General features: G+C 45.9%; 1 protein-coding gene across 1 annotated transcript in view; it reads right to left on the bottom strand.

Moving 5' to 3' along the window:
* The window catches only part of ATP13A5 (ATPase 13A5), a 34525-nt gene extending 16086 nt beyond the window's left edge, over positions 1-18439 (bottom strand). Inside the window, exons 1-14 of the mRNA XM_086754831.1 lie at positions 18377-18439; positions 13980-14153; positions 12709-12855; positions 12419-12489; positions 12262-12342; positions 11636-11705; positions 9342-9476; positions 6381-6453; positions 5453-5584; positions 4698-4868; positions 4308-4465; positions 3835-4023; positions 3519-3580; positions 786-936 (exon numbers count right to left, since the gene is read on the bottom strand). Coding sequence (XP_086610957.1) covers positions 786-936; positions 3519-3580; positions 3835-4023; positions 4308-4465; positions 4698-4868; positions 5453-5584; positions 6381-6453; positions 9342-9476; positions 11636-11705; positions 12262-12342; positions 12419-12489; positions 12709-12855; positions 13980-14153; positions 18377-18439 — 1677 coding nt within the window. The remainder of the gene's footprint in view (positions 1-785; positions 937-3518; positions 3581-3834; positions 4024-4307; positions 4466-4697; positions 4869-5452; positions 5585-6380; positions 6454-9341; positions 9477-11635; positions 11706-12261; positions 12343-12418; positions 12490-12708; positions 12856-13979; positions 14154-18376) is intronic.
* Positions 18440-18833: the final 394 nt, after the last annotated feature.

Genomic DNA, 18833 nt, shown 5'->3' with positions numbered 1-18833 from the left:
TCCCCTTCTGCTCTCACGTGGCTCTGCTGCTGCCTGCTCTTCCTCAGGAGCGAGCACCAGCCGAATGCTTTCCTGCAGCGCTGCTGAAAGAGCTGCCGTCTGTTTCACTTATTGATTAATCTCTCTTGAGCAAAAGGTTGAAGGAGAAAGGATGACAAGGCAGTTGACTGCAGAGACCCAGAACCTCTCCAGGCTAGGACCTGTCAGGGAGAAGAGCAGACCCTTTCCTTCTCCTCTCTCCCACACAACTCTTCATCCCTATGGATGGGCACTGAGGCTCCATCGTTTGCTTTCTCCTCAGGTCTCTCTGAGACTTGCTGTTCATTCAGCTGGAGGCTCCAGCCTTGGTTTCTCCATAGGGGTGTCCCTTTGCTAATCAGAGATCACAGCCTTTAGCATAAGGACATAAAAACCTGGCAGCGTGTTTCCTTGGCTTACTTGCGCTCTCCGCACCACACAGCCAACGGCGTGGTCTCACCCCCTGCTTCCAGCAAGCAGCAACCAGGCTCCCCCTCCACTTCCTTACCCTCCAGTATTTCCAAATCAAATTAAGAGAGCAAATGCAGGCAGCCCCAAGGGAAATAATTGCTGGGCTATCAAAAAGCAGCCACAGTGCTGCAAATCTGCCATGTGGTTAGTAGAAATAACAGCAAATTCCAGCTGTTATGACCAGGATTGAAAAGGAATTTCCCCAACAGGCACGTATCGGAGCTTGAGCACCTATAAGCTGAGTTGGGGGTGTCCATGCTTTGGATTTGCATAGAGGATGCAAGAAGTCACATTACCCAGTGTGTGCCTTCAAACATTTTCAGGTCCAGTGGATCTCCCTGAATCTTCTTATCCAAAACAACCAGTGAATGACAGCTTGCCATGGCTCTGCACACAGGTCCCCAGGGCAAAGGAGTGCTGGATGGAAACTTATGGATTTTCTGAAACCTGATTAAAAGCAGAAGGTTTGTAAGAGGGATGCAGAGGCACAAGTCCTCAGCTAGTGCGTATAGTGGAGCACTGCTGCATTCAGTGCAGCTGAGCCCAAAAACTGCAAAAACACACCATCCTACATCCTTCTGATCACAGGTCAGATGCATTCAGGAGGCCAAAAAGTACCAAATAATTAATTGGCATGAGTTCAATGTTCTACTTGATGTGAAGCAACCGAGACGGTAAAACACTGAGAGGAACTGGCCCGGGAGTCCTGCTTGGGAATTGCTGTTTGATATTAGAGAAAGCAGAGAAGACACTATTGGAAAGGAAATAACTTGCAACAGGAATCTCAAAGTTTGGCAACATGCCCTAGAAGATTTGTGAAGCTGCAGTATGGAAGGGTGCATCTGCTTGGGCTAGTACTGTGCACTCTCAGCACCTCTGAAAGCAAGACGGAAGAGCCATGAAGACCCTGACCTTCACTTCCAGCTGTAGATTTTACATCTGCATAGCCACAGACACCAGATGCTTGTTCCTCAAACGCTGGTTTTAAAAATGGGTAAGTTGGTTGACTCCTACTGCGTTACACCAAAGTGTGCTGGAAAAGATTCATGTCCTGATTTCTTTCTGTGGAAAGCCTTGAGGTTTGTTCCCTCCTTGGCCCCGCAGTACAGACTGAACACATGTGCGGCTGGGCTGGGTGAAGGCTCTGTAGTGTCATCCTGGAAGTTATTTCTCAGAGCTCTCTCTTCTTACACACACATTTTTTCCCCTCTAAGAAACTGGCTGGCTGACAGGCTGTATTTGCCAGACCAGAACACAGCCCATTACCCTTTAGGCTGGCATGCTAAGGATAAATTTAAATAGATTTTTATTTACCTTTGATCACCACTAGCATCCCCTGTTACTAACACAGGCACAGTGGAATGCATCTGGAAGCGAGCAGCAGGCCAGCTCGCAGCTCTATTAAAAGGAACAATGAATCCGGGACCTGTTGTCCCTCTGGGCCATCCAAGTCTATTCTGTTTCCAGCAAATTATACCTTGTTCTCAGCCTGGTCATAATTGGCTTATTAATTAATTAATACTTGAGAGACACCATGAAACTGCTAAACACCACATAAAACCCACAAACATTTATATCTTATTAAACATACAATAGGATATATTGTAAGTCGAATGAAATGCCTTTGCTGTTATTGCCTCGCAGTATTCAGCTTAGCTGACAGCTAGTCGCGTAACATATTTAAAAATGTGAACACTTAGGAAAGAGTGATTATGCAAATAGGCTAATGAGATCAATGCAGACAGCACTAGCTCCTCCTTGTGTTTTGGGGAGCCGGCAGCTGGGTGCAGACTGGACATGTCTGCAAAGACACTTATGTTTTGATACCTTGCAGAGGGTTTTTTTTACTACATGAATTTATTCTGATATATGGATCCAGTTTCATTCTGCTGCTCATGTGGCCAGACACTCTCTGCAAGGCTACCTTGGTGGAAATTGCTCTGGTGCTACTGGGAGCTTTCTGCCTTTGGTGGGCTCTGAGCCTATTCAATGTGCACCGGCTCCGTGCAGCCTCCCTGCTGCACTGGAGAGGGGCCAAGGAGAGGCTGTACTACCTGCCTGCGGTTTGGTCCCACTGGAAGAGTATTTTATTGGTTGACACTTATTAATCTCTTCTCATTAATTTGCATCAGGCAGTAATTTTCTCTCTGTCCTTTGAGAAAGTATTGGGAATGTGATTTTTCTGCTCTCACAATGAATTCATCCTTTCATTCATTACAGCATGATTATCTCTGTGGTGTTGAAGTATCTGATATATTAACAACTGCTAATGAAATCTGGGATTAGAAATGAGGTGTGTGATTTGTCCTGGCCACTGTAAAAGATTAATATTTTGAGTTTAGCGGGCATTGCAGAGTCTGTCATTGTACTACAGAAACACAAATTAAATAGTATAATTCTGGATAAAGTCAACTTCAGTGTTTACACAGTGGTCACTTCTTGAGGATTTCAGTGGTCTTTGGGCTTGGAATTGAGATAGAGCCTGCTGTGGGTTGGAGGGACTCCCTAAGGACACCTGAGCTTTGCAGGTCTGATCTGCAGTCTCATGGATTTTTCGCAGCATTTACAGAAGGCAGGTGAGATTCAACAGGCACCAACACTTAATTTCGACAGAAGGAGTATTATCCTAATATTTAAATGATGAAAGGTTTATTGACTAGATTAAGAGTATTTATTGAACTGTGCTGCGAATGACATAATTGAAAAGCTCTGTGCATATTCTCCAAATCCCCTCAGGGTAATTAAAACCACTCATGCTGCTGTTGATTTCTGTTTGTCATGAATTAGCAGCGACCTTTATGGCTATGCCTGCCACATTAGCACCCAGACATCTTCCTTGGAGGGAAGAAGCTGAGCAGGGAGCAAGGACCCCCATTGCACTCTGCCTCCCCAAACATACCCCAGCATCTCTTGCTGCGTGCTATTCGCTGTGTCTCCATATCCTATGCCACTGCCTCCCTCCTGACAAGACATTTGGGCAGCACCTTCACACTAGATGTTCGTTCTTGCTAAATGAAATCCTTCCTTACCGGCTTCCCTCAGAAGGGATGACACCCCACAGGTCCAGTCCATCTTCTGTCAGCGTGCCTGTCTAAATTTAAATATCAGTTACTCTGCTATTGCTCACCCCTTCCCCCTGCCGCCCTCCCAGAGGCCCTCCCTCAGCTCCCAGGCAGGGTAAGCAAAGGCTCCTGCCCACAGCGTGACCCAGCTGCATGGGCACCTGTAGAGAATTTTTCCCTGGGGTTAGATCAGCATAGATGAGATGGGGAAAAAAAAAAATAAAAAAAATCCCATGTTCCTAGCAGCCCCCAGCATCTCTCAGTGCCCTAGGAAGATCCTTACTTTGTCAAAGCAAACAAGGTTGATCTGCCCGCAGATATTAATCCTCTGTGGACTGATGCAGAAAATCTTCTTTTTCTTCAGCCTCCTTTGGGCATAAACAGTGCCCGTTGTCAAGGCAGCGGGGATAGCAGGAGGCACAGCTGCCGTGAGGAGGAGGAGGGCCATAGCCACCACATCTGCCACCGGCTTCTGCAAACAGCAAGAGCAACGTGGCAGTGGGATGGGAACAGCCTTCCTGTCCTGCCACTGCCACTCTCGGGGGTCCAACCCTCCTGTCCAGCAGCAACAGCACCCCAGGCTCTGCCCCTGGGGATGACAGATTTATTCTGCCTTGTTCTGTCCATCTCCCCCTCCCCACTGCCATTTCTGGGATCTGATAACTGAATTGCAGAAGTGAACAATATTCCAAGGATCTTGAGTGACCGAGGGCTCAGAGCAGGGACCTGCAGTACAGAGGCATCCCTCATACTGACCTTGTGGGATACAAACACACACACAGTGTAGATGAGTCCAAACACACCGACAGCAGAGAGGCCTACGATGAACTTGAAGGCATCTCTGTAGAGTTTGAAGTTCACTGGCTTGGGGTAGAGGATGGATCTCACCAGGTCACCTTTAGCTGTGTTGAACCCTGCATGAAGACATGTGCCATACATTGCATACATGCCATAGCGGTGCTGTACTGTGTCGGCGCTGTTTGAACACCGGTAACATTGCACAAGCCTTAGCCATCAAGTGGCAACAAGGACTTAGTGGACAGCAGCCCCGTGCTGGACTTGAACTACAAAGAGAAACCAGCTTTCCTACTAGCCTCTGGGGCTGCCACTTTCCCTCTGACAGTTAGCAAACAATAAAAGAAATACCGGTTTGCAGCACAACAGCTCTCGCTGGCCCTCTGCCTGTCGGCTTCGTCTGGATGACTTCTGTCCCGCAGAAGAGGACGTGTCTCCGATAGTCTTCCATGCTGTGGGTTTTCCAGGGCATCAGACTCTCCGAGAGGGGCAAGGGGGTTTTAGTAACCGGAATGCTTTCACCTAAGAACAACAGCGTCCATCTTTGCTTAAAGGGGATTGAAAAGTCTATCAGGTTCTGTGTATTAAAAAATGATAGCACCCTTTAGGTCTTTAAGCCTGATCAGCTTGCTTATGCACTTAACATGTGGATTTATGACGACAGCCATTATAGTTTTAGTTTCAGAGTACATCAGATGGTTTCTTCTCAGTATTTTGCACTAAGGAGCTTGGGACAAATTTTGCCTTTCAACTAAGTGGCCTGAAATTTAGGTACAGCACTGACCCCTGTGGCTCCTACATTTCCTGCTTGAGCAGAACTGCTGCTCCAAAACCTCAAAAAATACATATTCAGTCTGTTTGAGTATTTTCACTTTCTACTTCTGACAGTATATTAATCCTACTTGTTTCTAATGTGGATAAGAAGTGTTTATTATACAATGGCAGCATTCAAAAGCCCAAGACAACTGTGAATTATTCAAGCCACAGTTCTTCCACCTCCTGCTGCAAACTATTCTAATAAACTACTTGCTGTCAGAGCAGATAGAGATGTCTCCCTAACAGAGAACCTGCACAGGGCCCTAGCATTTCAAACTCCAAGGCTGCACCTGTGAGCATCCCTTCATTCACAACGCAGCTTCCATCAATCAGCACAGCATCACATGGGAGAGCAAGCTTTTTTCCATCTAAGAGAAACATGTCTCCAGGGACTAAGTAATGAGACTCCAGTTCTTTGCAACCTGTAGAACAATACAAAAATTGACTTTACTTGTGCACAAGTTCTGAGCAAATTAAAAAAGTCTCAAGGCACACACAGCATCACTAAACTTCTACACTGCATTATTTAAGGCCAGTGCTTCTTAGAAATAATACTGGCTGAAAAGCAACAGCACAAAGATCAGCCCTTGTCTAAATATCTCTCTCAAAGTAGGTTTATTCAGTTTTATTTGCTTAGTGTCCATAAAACACTCTAACCAAGAAAACCTATCCAAGGCCTTTACAACTCCCACCACCCTAGCAATTGCCTATCTTAACATCTTTGGAGGCAAAAACATCTATAATTCCTATTTTATGGGCAAGGAACTGAGATGCAGGAAAGAAAGTGCATGCCTCTGTGGGAACCATATGTCTAGACTCCTTGAAAATCGTTCACAAGCTACTTGACAAGATTGTGAAAGTAGCCTACAGCAGAGCAGGGAAGCAGGTCTCGGAAGGCCAGAGTTGTTATCTAGTTCCTTGTTTGTGAAATTAAATTTTCCAAGCTGTTCTCGACTCTTAACACAAATTACTAGGTTCACCTGTATGATTACAGATGCAGATGATAATGGCACCGATATATCATTACCGCACCGCATAGGCTGTGCCTGCACTTCTCACTGCCCTGCCCACCTCACCTCCCTCTGCCCCATTCTCTCTGCAGCTCGCCCTTCACGTTTCAGCAGTGGAAATCAACAGGAGCTGTGCAATTCCAGATAAATTTCAACACATCTGTTAATTATACAGGCTGGTGACGAAAATGAGATGCAGATGACTCACCTTCATTCTTCGTGCAGACTGTAACCTGGACTTTGTTGTGCTCCTCAACGAGGTCGTGCAGCTTGGTAGACTGCTGTTGATGGGAAAGCAATTGCAGTGTTGAAACACCAATACTCAGGTGAAGCAGTAGGCTACAACTCAGTGATCACATTAACATCACAGAAACTGAACTCTGCTGAGTTATCCTGGGGAGGTTTCGCTTCCCTTTCTAGAAGTCAGGATGCGAGTTCATTGAGTTAACCTAGAATAAGCTGCCGTGGGAATGTGGACCTAATGTTCTGTTTGCTTCCGATTCATGCTGCTGTATCTCCCTTGACCTTCAAAGGGCTATTCCTCCTTCGTGCCAGAGTAAGTGTTCTTGCAACAGTGCTATCTGCAGTCCCTTAGTAGAGGGTTTCTTTGTGCTCAACAGTTTTATTCTTGCTAGGAGGCTACCAACAGGACAACCAAGTGGTAAAGGCTATTGTTTCAAAATTGCTGTTGCAAGAAAAACAGAAATTCTAATTTAGCTAGGTGTCTGTGCTTTGCCAGTTTTTGCAATCTATTTCAGACAATTACATATCCTGAGATAATGAAGTCAACTGTCATTGCAAGGCCATTAGAGAGAGTGCCTTATCTTGATTTAAAAGTTGCAACCACAAAAAACTCATCCCCGAGTGTGGATTTCTTCATTAGCATTGTTCACGCAAAGATGCCAAGCCAGTTTGAAGAATATCCAGAGGCCCCAAACATTGTAATTCTTCCTGCCAAAATTATCAGCCACACAATAAAACTAGCCTTGCCAAAGCTGAATGGACTGTATCTGTTCTTCGTGCTCTGCAATACCAGCATGGACACTGACATTTTAAGTACATAGGTGTGCTCAAAGAGATGCAAGTGCTCATTCAACACGGGAGTGCTAGTCTCCTACAGATATTAGTCAGAGATACAAAAACGTGATGCACGGCCAACACACCTGTGCTGGCAAAAGCCCCAGCTATTCACAAAACCCTTGCTGAGATCAATGTGAGGCAGCGATAAAAGCATGCCCTTGGCAGGGCAGAGGGTGCACAGGAGCGCCCCGTCAGCACTGCGCACCGCAGGCCACGTAATGCCCAAAGTCCCACGGGTCTCGGGGCATGGGGCCTACGAGGGAAACATGCTGTGTGCCTCTACCAGCCCAGGGAAATGCAGAGTCAATCCAAACAAAAGTCAGCTCCTGGAAATTACTGCCTCCTCCCAGGCAGCATTTCACAGAGAAGTTCGCTGTACCACCTTCCCAAGGAACCTTTCAAAGGGCTGAATCTTGCCCTTCCCTAGTAATTCAGGGCAGAAACAATTATTTCAGCAGTGAATCTGGAAGCAATGTGAGCCATGCCTGGCTCTGAAGCAGCACATGAGCACGACAGTCGGGTCAGCACACCCCAGAGCTGCCATCCCCTCGCCCCTGCCACCACCTCTAATCACACCACACTGTCAGCAGGAGCTGCAATTCTCAGTGCTGACCTATAACCCTTATATTTTTTTTCCTGAAGATTAACAAAACATTTACCAGGACTCAGGAATCCTCAGTTTATTCTTGCTTTTAAGTTCTAACAATACAGAGGAACATGATCGCTAATATCCAGACCTGAGAGTCTAAAATGTTGCCTGCCAGACTCCTTTTCCCATCGCTCTTTCCCTTCTGTACTTTCATTCACATACTTTCTTTTTTTTTTCCCTATTATACCTTTTCTCCCTGTGATTTTTGCCTTGCCTGTGTATTTAAAGTGGGTTCATAAATTAAGGAAATGTTTTCCAAATTCTCAGTGAGAGCATTCTGCAATTCCAGCAGGAAGGCCCAGGAACTTCACCTGGCTGCATCAGGGTACTCAACGGCACGCAAGCCTCAGCTCAGCCTATTTGGCTTTGCCATGGAGACTGAAGGCTTCAAGTTTATCACAGGCGAGTGCTTTAGGTCAAAAAATGAATGAGCTAAGACTATTAGAAAATTCCTCCAAGCAGCTGTATCCATAACAGAAGTGTTGAACAAATCAGAGAAATAAAAAAAAAGTCATGTTTCTTTTTGCTGTTAAGACCTGTTATTTAGCAAACCTTAAGAGAAGTGAACCCTCCTGAAATTACAGTAGGAACCAGATCTATAAATATAGTTCACCTTCATAAAGTCTTACAAACCCCAGGTATCAGACCTCAATCTTCTTTAAATCTTGGGAAGTTCAAGACCCCAGGTATGACCCTTTTAACTCTTCTATAGCAATCAATCTGTTGTAATACAGCAGAATAGACAGCAATAAAAAATAACCAGAAAGAGCATATATATATCTATTTGTGTCTGTGTCCTAGTTTTGGCTGGAATTGAGCTAATTTTCCTCTCAGTAGATGCTGTGCTTTGGATTTAGTATGGGATTTGGTATGCGAAGAATGTTGATCAACACACAGATGTTATGTTAAAGAGACCAAGGACACTTTCCATCTTCTCAGGCTTTGCTAATGTGCAGGTACAGCAAGCTGGGAGGGATACAGCCAGAACAGTTGACCCAAACTGGCCAAAGAGAGTATTCCACCATATAAACATCATGCTCAGTGTGTAAGTGGGGGTTGGCCCAGGGTGGGCAGCTTGCTCTCTCTCCCTCTCACTCCTTTGCTTGCTACTCAACTTCGTTTCTGTGATTGCTGCTTGGGACAGGCCGTATCAGTCATCAGGACATCGGGATGGTGAGAAATCATGCATTGTTCATTTTGTATAGTTTAGTATTCCTATATTTTGTTACTACTGTCATTTTCCTTTGCTATTCTAGGAAACTGTCTTCATCTCAACCCATGAGTTTTCCTTTCCTCCTGATTCTTTCTCCCACCCCGCTGGGGAGAGGGATGGTGAGTGAGTAACTGTGTGGTGACCAGGGCTAAACCACGACACCGTGACAGATGAAATTGCCAGCAGAATGCAGGATGGCAAGCTGGCAGGCTGTGCAGCAGACTCACCTGTCTGAGGTCGAACACAGTTAAGCCAATAGAAATGATCGACAGGATTATGATGGCCACTGAATATTCAATGTAGCCTTGGCTCAGCCACAGTGTGAGGGTGAAGGCTTGGAACACGTAGAAAGGGTTTAAAATCTGCAAACACAAATGTAATGCACATCAGGGGATGGACATAACGCATGTCAGGAGAGATAGAGTGTGGGAAGAGGTGAAAACATTCAATTACAGCATCCAGGAATCTTAAACGCCAATTTAAAAGGCTGGTTTGCCATCTCAAGGCATCATTCTTTCACGGCTCTTTTAAAGCATTAATAGCCTCCAGCTCTGAATTTACCAGCTTACACGTAGTTCGTGGTGTTTGTAATTAAAAGTTGTTGCTAACCAGTTACTACACAGCAGCAACAACGCTGGCAACCTAAACTCAGACTGAAGGGACTTCAAGCCAGTTGGTTTCCCACTGTAGCCATCTAACAAAGGGGACCCTTAACATTTCTGATTCTAAGTAAATGCTACACAGGAGACACTACCCAAATATGGGGGGGGAAAAAGTACCGAATGACCATGAAAATCTTGAATACTTTGTGACTATGATATTCACTTGGGAAAAGAAAAATTGTAAAGAAGAACTAATTGGCTTGTGGGGCCATCAGTAATCAGTCTTAGACTACAGCTAAAATGAAGGCTTAATTTCCTTGTACATCCATACTTTTCACTACTCTACATTGTGTCAGCCTTGCCATACCAGTCATAACTCCCTCTAATGTGTTTATGTCAAAACAGGCCACAAGCCCCACTGAAGTCTGAGAACATGATTTTGGTTAGTGTGGTATCTAACTAAGAACAAAAGAATTAGATCAAGTTTTTCTGAGATTTGCCCACCACTTGGCTTGTCTGAAGGAGTGAGAGACTCTTCTGTAGAACTGGAATAACTAAAAAGCCACTGAAAGAGCTTTCTGCATAAAGATTGGAACTCAAATGAATTATTCATCTGACAAATTTGGTCCCTCAATGAAAATTTAATACTTTCTTCAACATTCACTAAGACAAAGAGACAGACACTAAATCAAGGTACCAGCCTTCGGACACTGAAGCTGCATCTGGACTGAAATACCACAAGCTTATGAGGACCAGTATGCCTTCAGGCACCAACATTAATATTTCAAACATGGAGCTTCTGCCTTGGATGGAAGTGCAAAGTTCAAATTAAATAAACTTTTTAGAGTGCTATACCCGAGTTCTCTTCAAAACCATCTCCAGAGGGCACTGAAAGGAACCCTGGAGCTTTTAATGTATTTTGTAGGGTTTCAAACAAACTTCAAACAAATCTGAACTTAAAGTTCAGACACGTACTAACTTGGAGTCCCAGCATTCATAGCTCTTTTCCATTTTAAAGACTTTATGTAGCATCCATAGTCCACTAAAGTGAACACAGATGACACGACATTATCCTGGATACAAACCCTCTGCCTACAGGTTAGCAAAAATATATGTCCAGCATCTCTGTATGAAAACTCAGCAAGTAACCATCCATAAGTGTGTCTTCTCTTATCCACAAGACATGTTTGTTTTGTCCTCTGTAGAGGAAGAACAGTCTTGCAGTGTGTCCTTATTTATGCAGGTAATATATTGTCTTGGGTCTATGTCATAGGAGAAAAGGAAGTGAAGGGAATAAAGCAATTACAAAATAGTAGTTTTGCAAACATTTTCCTCCATTCTAAGGCACGCTCACAATTTACGCTGCTGTTGAGGCCACAAGCAAGCCCAGCAGCAGCATTTCCCTAATGCTTTGTACTACTTTTGGACTATCAAAACAAGGCTATTAAAAAGGAACAAGTGTGCCTTAGTTGTACCAATCAAATTTCACTGAAGAGCACTATCAAGAGCCTACATGAAAGGACAGTTACTGATGTGGCTGTGGTCAGTTCTAGCAGTTGCACTCTAGGTGCAAGGCAAGACGTCCCAGCTCACAGGAGAGGCTCAGTCAGGAATAAGGGCCTACAGCAGAAGATGAGGACATCAGTCTTCCACTCCACTACTCTCCAAGAAGGGACACAGCCGTCATAAGGGAAATATTTATCTTTTAGAAGTATGCAGCACCAAGCATCCTCTTAGCTTCATATTCTTCCCTACAACCTTCTGCTAGGAATGTGTGCTAATAGCCAAAAAGGAGGCTCACCAACTTTCTGACGTGGCTTATGCCTATGAAGCATCAATTGCCCCACCCCACAGTGGACAGGTGAAGTCTTCAAAAAACTTCATAGCTGTCCCACCAAGTGTTAGTCCGACCTACTGACCTCTTTAAAAAGTAACTTCCAAATAGGACGAATTTCAACTTCAATAGCATTAGGGCCACACACCAGCTGCCTGTAGGAAGGGAGAGAAGAGTTCCTCATGTTATCACTTAGTTATGTAGGGTAAGACTTCAGCTGAAAAAAACAGTGCACCCAAATAAAACTAACACTTATCTAAAAATTTAGGTCCTATGGGCACCCTATGGCTAAGCAGGACAAATAAATCTGTTAGAAAGTTACTGTATCTCAGAGGACTTTATACAGAAGCAGAATTTTACTCTTTCCTTGCTGTAAAGATCATCAGTTTGCTGCTAAACCCTGTGATGAACTTTCTGAAGGGCTTTTAAGGAGATGGCAAAGGAAGCCAGTCATGCCTTTCTGTGTCCTTAATCCCAGCTGGCATTTCTGCCTTTTTCCCCAGACATATCCTGGCATCACACAGAACAGAAAAAAAAGCTCAGTAAAGCGTGAGGGATAACAATTCTGCACCTTTCCAAATGTCACCCATATAGCTTGCGCTGCCTTACTACTAAGCTGAGTAGTAAGAAGCTCACATGAGTTTGAAAGAAAGAATTAAGAGGTCACACTGCCATAACTAGCTCATACGTCTACTCATACATAGACTGTACCTGATCTTCTGCTCTTCCCGAGTCAGGCCAGCTCCAAACTTGTGGTGTATGCTGTGACACGTGTTGCTGTCTTCTAATGATCTAGGATAACAGGAGAAAGTTCAGACAAGGGACTCGCCTAACGCAAAGGGGTTTGCAACACGCTGTTGACACTCACCCAACTTTCTTGAACTCTTTTACAGAAAAGTCCCAAATATAACGGATTTTCTGCACCTGGATACATCGCATCTGCAAGACCAAATACCAAAAATTCCTTTTGCTAGGAAAAAACACCTCACTGTTACAGAAATGCTTCCCCATGTTTTAGGGGAAAACCTGAACTCATGTAAACAGGATCTACAGGAAGATGCTAACAGAGCAGGCCTTGGGACCCTCCGGGTGCCTTGACTGCTATTCTCACCCACCATCTCCCTGCCATCTTTGTTCCCCATTTTATAGATGACTTACCTTTAACTGTGGCTTCATGACAGCTCTGTTGATGACAGAGTCTTTATCAGCTACAAGACGACTATCTGATTTACTGCCATCAGGTAGTGCCAATGTGGACAAATCAATACATGTCACCTTCTTCCAGGTGTATCTCTGAAATTCATCCTAGAGAGATCAAGCACAGTTTAGTGACAAGTACAAAATGTTGCCTGTGATGATATTCCCTGACCTTGGGAAGTATATCTGAGAGTCAGAGAACTACATCACTGTGGCATGCTTGCAATCATAGCAAATGTAAGCCCATAGTAACAGGGAGGTTGGTACCAGTGTTTTAGTACTAATCAGTAAGGCACTTCAAAGGCAACCTTGCAATTATCTCCATTTCCTTTGATTCATGCTGCAGAGCAATTTCAGAGAAGATGAAACTAAACCAGAAGATGTGCTTCAACAGCTACTGAATGGATATTTCATCTACGGCATCAGACTAGAGCTAGTTGGAAGTAAAAGCCGCCGAAATACTTCTGGTGTGGTTATTGAGTCCTCAGCACAAGGTACGTTGCTCTACAAAACTCCTGTAGTGCTGTGTTACCTGTTACACACCCATAGCTTTACTGCTGCTGATGCACACATCAGACTGATTTGTCCTTGAATCAGTTTAGTCTAATATAACTAGTTAAAATGAGCAATAGATTACTCATTTAGTGGTTTGAGTGCATTTATTCGAGGAATATCGTTGCAATGTTGAGCATTAAATGTCTTAAGCTCTGCTAGACTTGTGTCAGGTTTTTATGTACAGTCATGAGGTCTGAGAACATAACTACTGCCTGAAATCTGGCTCTCTAATAACCCATCTCCTCGGCATTCTTCAATAACTTTAAAATAGAAAGGCTACTATCAGCCACAACTTCTGAAGATGATCCCTCCACTGAAGCCACTTAGCTGCACCCCGTGCACACAAAGGAAGAGCTGTCCTACAGAACACGTTGCTGGCAGAGGGCAGCTGCTGGAGGTTGTGGATGGGCAGCAGCAGTGCCTGAAGTCTGCTTGGTGTCCAGCCTCCAGGCAGAGCAGCTGCGCTCTGGTTAGCATAAACATGGTCTTTTACACATTATTTCAAACACTGAAAATAAAAATGTTTGGTCCTCTGAAGCTTGACTCACCCCTGCCACTCCACTTCCAGAAGTGGGAAGTGTTATTAACCTACTACACCATGCAAAGGCAGACAGGTTGCCCTATCTGTGAAAACAATAAGTTCTGCAAATAACAACAAGCTAGGAGGGCTCACCTACCGTTGTTCTGAGCAGAACAATGTCCGCTTCTTCCAAGCTGCATTGGATGCAGTTCGCCCACACATCCCACTCTGGCTTCCAGTAAAACAGCAGCAGCAGAGCCCCACAGGACAAGACGTACCCAGCAATGCACAAGGCCCTCCGCCAGCCGTGGGTTTTGTAGCCAAATATTTCCTGTACAGCAAAGAGAAAGCATTCTTTGTTAACAAGTTTGACCTTGGTATTTGTTTACCAGGAAGCCCAAGATTATTAAAAAAGAAAGGCTGGTGACTGAAGCCCTCCCTCAGAACTGCTCAAGGTCATTTTTGGAAATGAGAGTTTGCTGATTGATACGGCACAGTCAAGGAAACAGCAGAGCTGCTGAAAGGAGGATGCTGCTGGCAGAGGAGCGTTCTCACATCAGCTGTCCCAGGATTAACGAAGAATTAACTCCAGTCTGGGGCTTTAACCATCAAGACTGCAGCTGACCCTTCGTGGGAACAGTTCTCTCTCCACAGCACGAACACCAAACAGCCCTGCCTGCCACCCAGGAGGATGTCTCCACGTGAACTTAATGCTGACTGCTGAGCTCTACCTTGCAGCAGGGGCACAGAATTTGCCTCAGGGAAAGAAAACTGCCAAGCCCCCAGGAACTGCTCAGGTGCCAGATAACACACCTGTAGGTACGGTATCTTCCGCCACATACACTTTATCTCATAAACAAATACAGAAGGGCTCTTTTTGCTCTGTACACTCTCTTCCTCCGACTCATTGCCCAGGTTGTCTGTCATCTTCCCTACTTGCTATCATTTTGATAGCCCAATAGTCACCCATTCAGTGATGCTCTGTTGTATGTTGACGACGTTGGTAAGTCCACAGCTTTAGTTTTTCCCCTTGAGAAGAACTTTGGATTTTTGTACCCTTTGGTTTGCTTTAAACCTGCCCGGAGGGCTAACAATAGGTTTAACGCCTATAGTGTAACAGGATCCTTCTCTACACGCTGGGTGCTTTCCCAGCCCGCCCAGCACCCTGCAGGGCATGAGGGGCAGTGGGGGGCAGATGCTCCATCCACAGCTGGTGGCTCACAGCACCCTGGGATGCCAACGCTTTGGACATAGCACCCACGTCCAGCCTGGCCACAGCTCTCATGGCAGTGAGACCTTGGTAGGTGCCACCCTAGCCTGCACACCTGCATCCACCCCCTCAGCAGCCCTGTGTCTGTCCCTTTCTGTTTCCCCACAGCCACCAAGTCAGGGACCCAGGCAGCCCCCATCACAGGGCTCGCTTTGTGCCACCTGTGCTGTGGTAAATTGTATGAAAGTTTATTTGGGAAAAGAATATTGGTTTAAGGCTGAAATGAAAACCTAAAAATAGAGGTTTAATTTGTTGTACTGCACATACTGATGGAAAAAAAAAGAAACCCAAAAAACACTACCAAAAAAAAAAACCTATTGCTTTCCATCAGTTGTCTCCATTCCTGCTGCAGTGATCCATTTGTTTCCCTATACAGGGCACTTCCCAGCTCTCTTCCCCAGTCCAGGAAGCCCAGCTCTAGGCAAACCCTGCAGCTTCACCCTAGGACTGATGGCAAGGGCAGGCGAGCACCCGTGCTGAGGAGCAAGCAAAGGAAGCAGCGGCATCGCAGTGCTGCCCTGCCCGCACCTGGCTGTTGCCCTGCCATCAGCACCAGTGCTGCCAGCCGCTCATGGGTGCTGCAGGAGCAGTCCCGTGCCATCACTGAGGCGAGATGCCTACCCCAGGCCGTGGAGAACAACTACCCACCCACCCACAAGGCAGCAGGCTCATGAGGCACCTGCCCCTGCGGAGGCATCAAGTGACCCTGCAGGCACAGGCAGACGTAGCAAGTAAAAGGAAATGTTCTTGTACATCTTCTTGTGATTCCACTGCATGCTTCTCCAGAACAGCTTGCCAACTAAAGTACACAACACAGCGGGATAATGTAACCTATTGACATGGCTTATGCAGTTGAGAGGAGGGGGAGGAAATGGTGTTTTAAATTATAACAAAAGAATAAAAATGAGGCAGTCTCACATCTGAAATACATAACAGAGAAATGCCAGAAGGACGACTGGTGCTTTATAGGATAGAATTTACAACAAAGCAGTGCTCCTTGGAGAGGGCTTGTACAAACAATTCTACTCGTCCAACTTCAAATATAATTTTCAAATGATTTAAAGGCAGTGGAGTAAGCACCTGTGTAGGTTTAAGAGAGCAATTAACTTGATTTATCTGAACTCTGATTATAATCAACATAAACTAAGCTGAAAAAAATGCAGCTCAACTGAAATGAAGATAATCACGCAGCCCTTATACCATTTCAAACCAGCTCTGTAGCTTTTGGATGTGCAGCCGTGCTGTATGTAAAATATTGTTCCTTCAGAGGCCACGGAAGTTTAAATCAATAATACAAGTGGTGTTTTCAGGGTGGGAGGACAAACCACAGTGTCCACAACTAAGGAAGTTGAAGGAGATTTCTGTTTGCTTGCCTTTTCCGAGCAGGATTTTAATAAACAAGCAAGGTACAAAGGCAGCCTGTGCCAGCACATGGCCTCTGCTCAGAACACACAGCAGGCACTCACACGGTGTTTCGGATGAAGCACTGAAGGCCAGAGCAGAGGAAACCCATGTCCACAGCTCATTTACCCCACTCAGCTTGCCTGCAGTGAGAAGAGTTTTCCAAGGAGAGTTTACCTGGAAGCAAGGCAGCTCCAGCAAGCAGGACCACAGGAAGATGCATTATGAAGAACACTGCTCAGGGTGATGCGGACAGCCTTGCACAAGGTGGGCTGTGTCAGCAGCATCCAGGGCAGCGCCAGGGCCCTTCCCTGCCAGCAGGGCTGCAGCCACAGGCTGGATGGGGCAAAGGAGGCATCTCCTGGAAGTGGGTGCAGCTCACCTGGGGCGCACAAGCTCCCAGCTTGTGGCAACAGCCTCACTCCGTCCATCCAGACCCTCCATCCTCATCAGGCAGCAGGCATCCCCACTGATCCTTATGCAAGTAGAGGCAGGCATCAAGGGCCATGTCCACATGCCAGCTAGTGACCCCCTGAAGAACACTGTCTGTAGCAATTAGCATTTCACAGAAGATCTCTCACTGACTCCTTACCTGTCTCCCACAGCAGATTTCTCATTTTGTGCTGGATCCAGGCTGCTACAACTCACCCGAGCTCCCTAGTCTAAAGCAAGCTTACATGAGCAGCAGTCAAATCCCAGCAGGAATTTACTGAAAGCAACCAGGGAAGCTAAAGCCCCACCACTATTAGTAAGCCCTGCAAGTAACCCTGATACAGAGGTACAGGTGTGCTCTGCGGGGCAGGATCTCTCCCATCTGTGCTGCCCTGAGAACCTTCATCCCCATGAGGGAGGCACTTTCTCAGTCCCCAAAGCTGGGCAAACAGTGACACTGGAGATGCTGGGAAGCACCTGCCAGAGGCCCCTGCCTGCAGAGGACAGACTCCTGTCCCAGGGGAGCGTGCTGCTGTGCTTCCAGCGCATGAAGCACATGTCTATCTCTAGCACACACAGGAGCGACAGGAATATATTTTATAGCCGTGCAGAGGCATCTACTTTTGTGCCCAGTCTGTGCACTGGAAATACCTGGATTCCAGTTATTCCTTGCACAGAAAGCTGGAGGAGAAAGTCTTACCCCCACCCTCACCAGACTCTGTAGTCACTGCAGGTTAGCAGCCAGAGCTTCCAGCTCATTGTGTTTGCAAAGCACTCAGTGCAGCCCTTCCAGGCTGCTGCACATAATCGATAATCAATCACACTCAAAAACAGAAAGTAGATTCAATTAACCTTAATAAAAAACCCTTGTTAGGACAGAGCAACTCCATGAAAGCTGCTGTAAAAGACTGAGAAACAAGGGATTCCTGCCATGAGAGCCACAGTAGGCTTTGGTCATCTGCCCAATTTTCCTAGACCTGCTAAGCAGCAAAGACCTTTGTATTTCAGAAGTGATGTAGTCACTACTTCAGACAACTGTCCAGAATAAAACTCATTTTTAAGCACTTTCCCTATGACTTGCTTTCTGATACATGATGACCTGGTAAGGGAAAGTGTACCTATTAGTAGAGATCTTCACAATCAGGATGGAACAGACAGTGGAGAAAGGGACACTGCTCCCTTGCCAGATGACTTCTGGTGGGCAAACAGGTCTCTTCCATGTTTCATGCCTCTGGACTGAAGTAGATGTTTCTGACTTAGCCCTTACTTTGCAAAAATCTATCTCAAAGTCAGCAAGGACTGATCCAGGGTTTTGCCTTCACCAAGGCTGTCTTGAAGAGACAGTGACAGGGAGTGAAGGCGAAGATGAAGCAGAGCCAAATCCAAAATGGGCAGATGGGAAAAGAGGTGCACAAGGAAACCAAAACCCAGCGCAGTTCCTCGCTCCTTACCAGCTCATTTTCTTCATCCTTGTTGAGGAGCACACAATGATCCTTCCAAAACTTTTCCTCCATCTGACCTCGTTGTTTTCAGTCCTGGATGTCCTTGTCGGTGGGGTCAGGCAATGTGGAATGCAGTCACTGACTTGAACTCAGGCCAGTGTTAAAGTCAGCTCTCACCATGGTCCTGTCCAGCGCCTTTGAAAGCCTCACAGAGCACACGCTTCTTATTAGGCTCCTGGGAGAGGGAGGAAAATCCACCCTCACGTGTAAAGCCCTTAAATGCCTGGCTTATGTAAGACCTGCATTTCTCTGCCTCCTGGCTTTGCTGTGCTCACCAGGGTGAGACTGGCTGGAGCAGAGCGCTGATGGCCGAGGGAGGGAGGGGACCTGCGATGGGGGCGATGGCTCCGCGCAGGGCTCAGAGGGAAATCGAGGCACATGGCAAGGAGAAGGGCGGGAGAATGTT

This window comes from Chlamydotis macqueenii, chromosome 9 (assembly GCF_036417535.1).
Source record: "Chlamydotis macqueenii isolate bChlMac1 chromosome 9, bChlMac1.mat, whole genome shotgun sequence".
NCBI lineage: Eukaryota > Metazoa > Chordata > Aves > Otidiformes > Otididae > Chlamydotis > Chlamydotis macqueenii.
The sequence above is the reverse complement of the archived record's forward strand: the minus strand, read 5'-3'. Positions and strand labels throughout refer to the sequence as shown.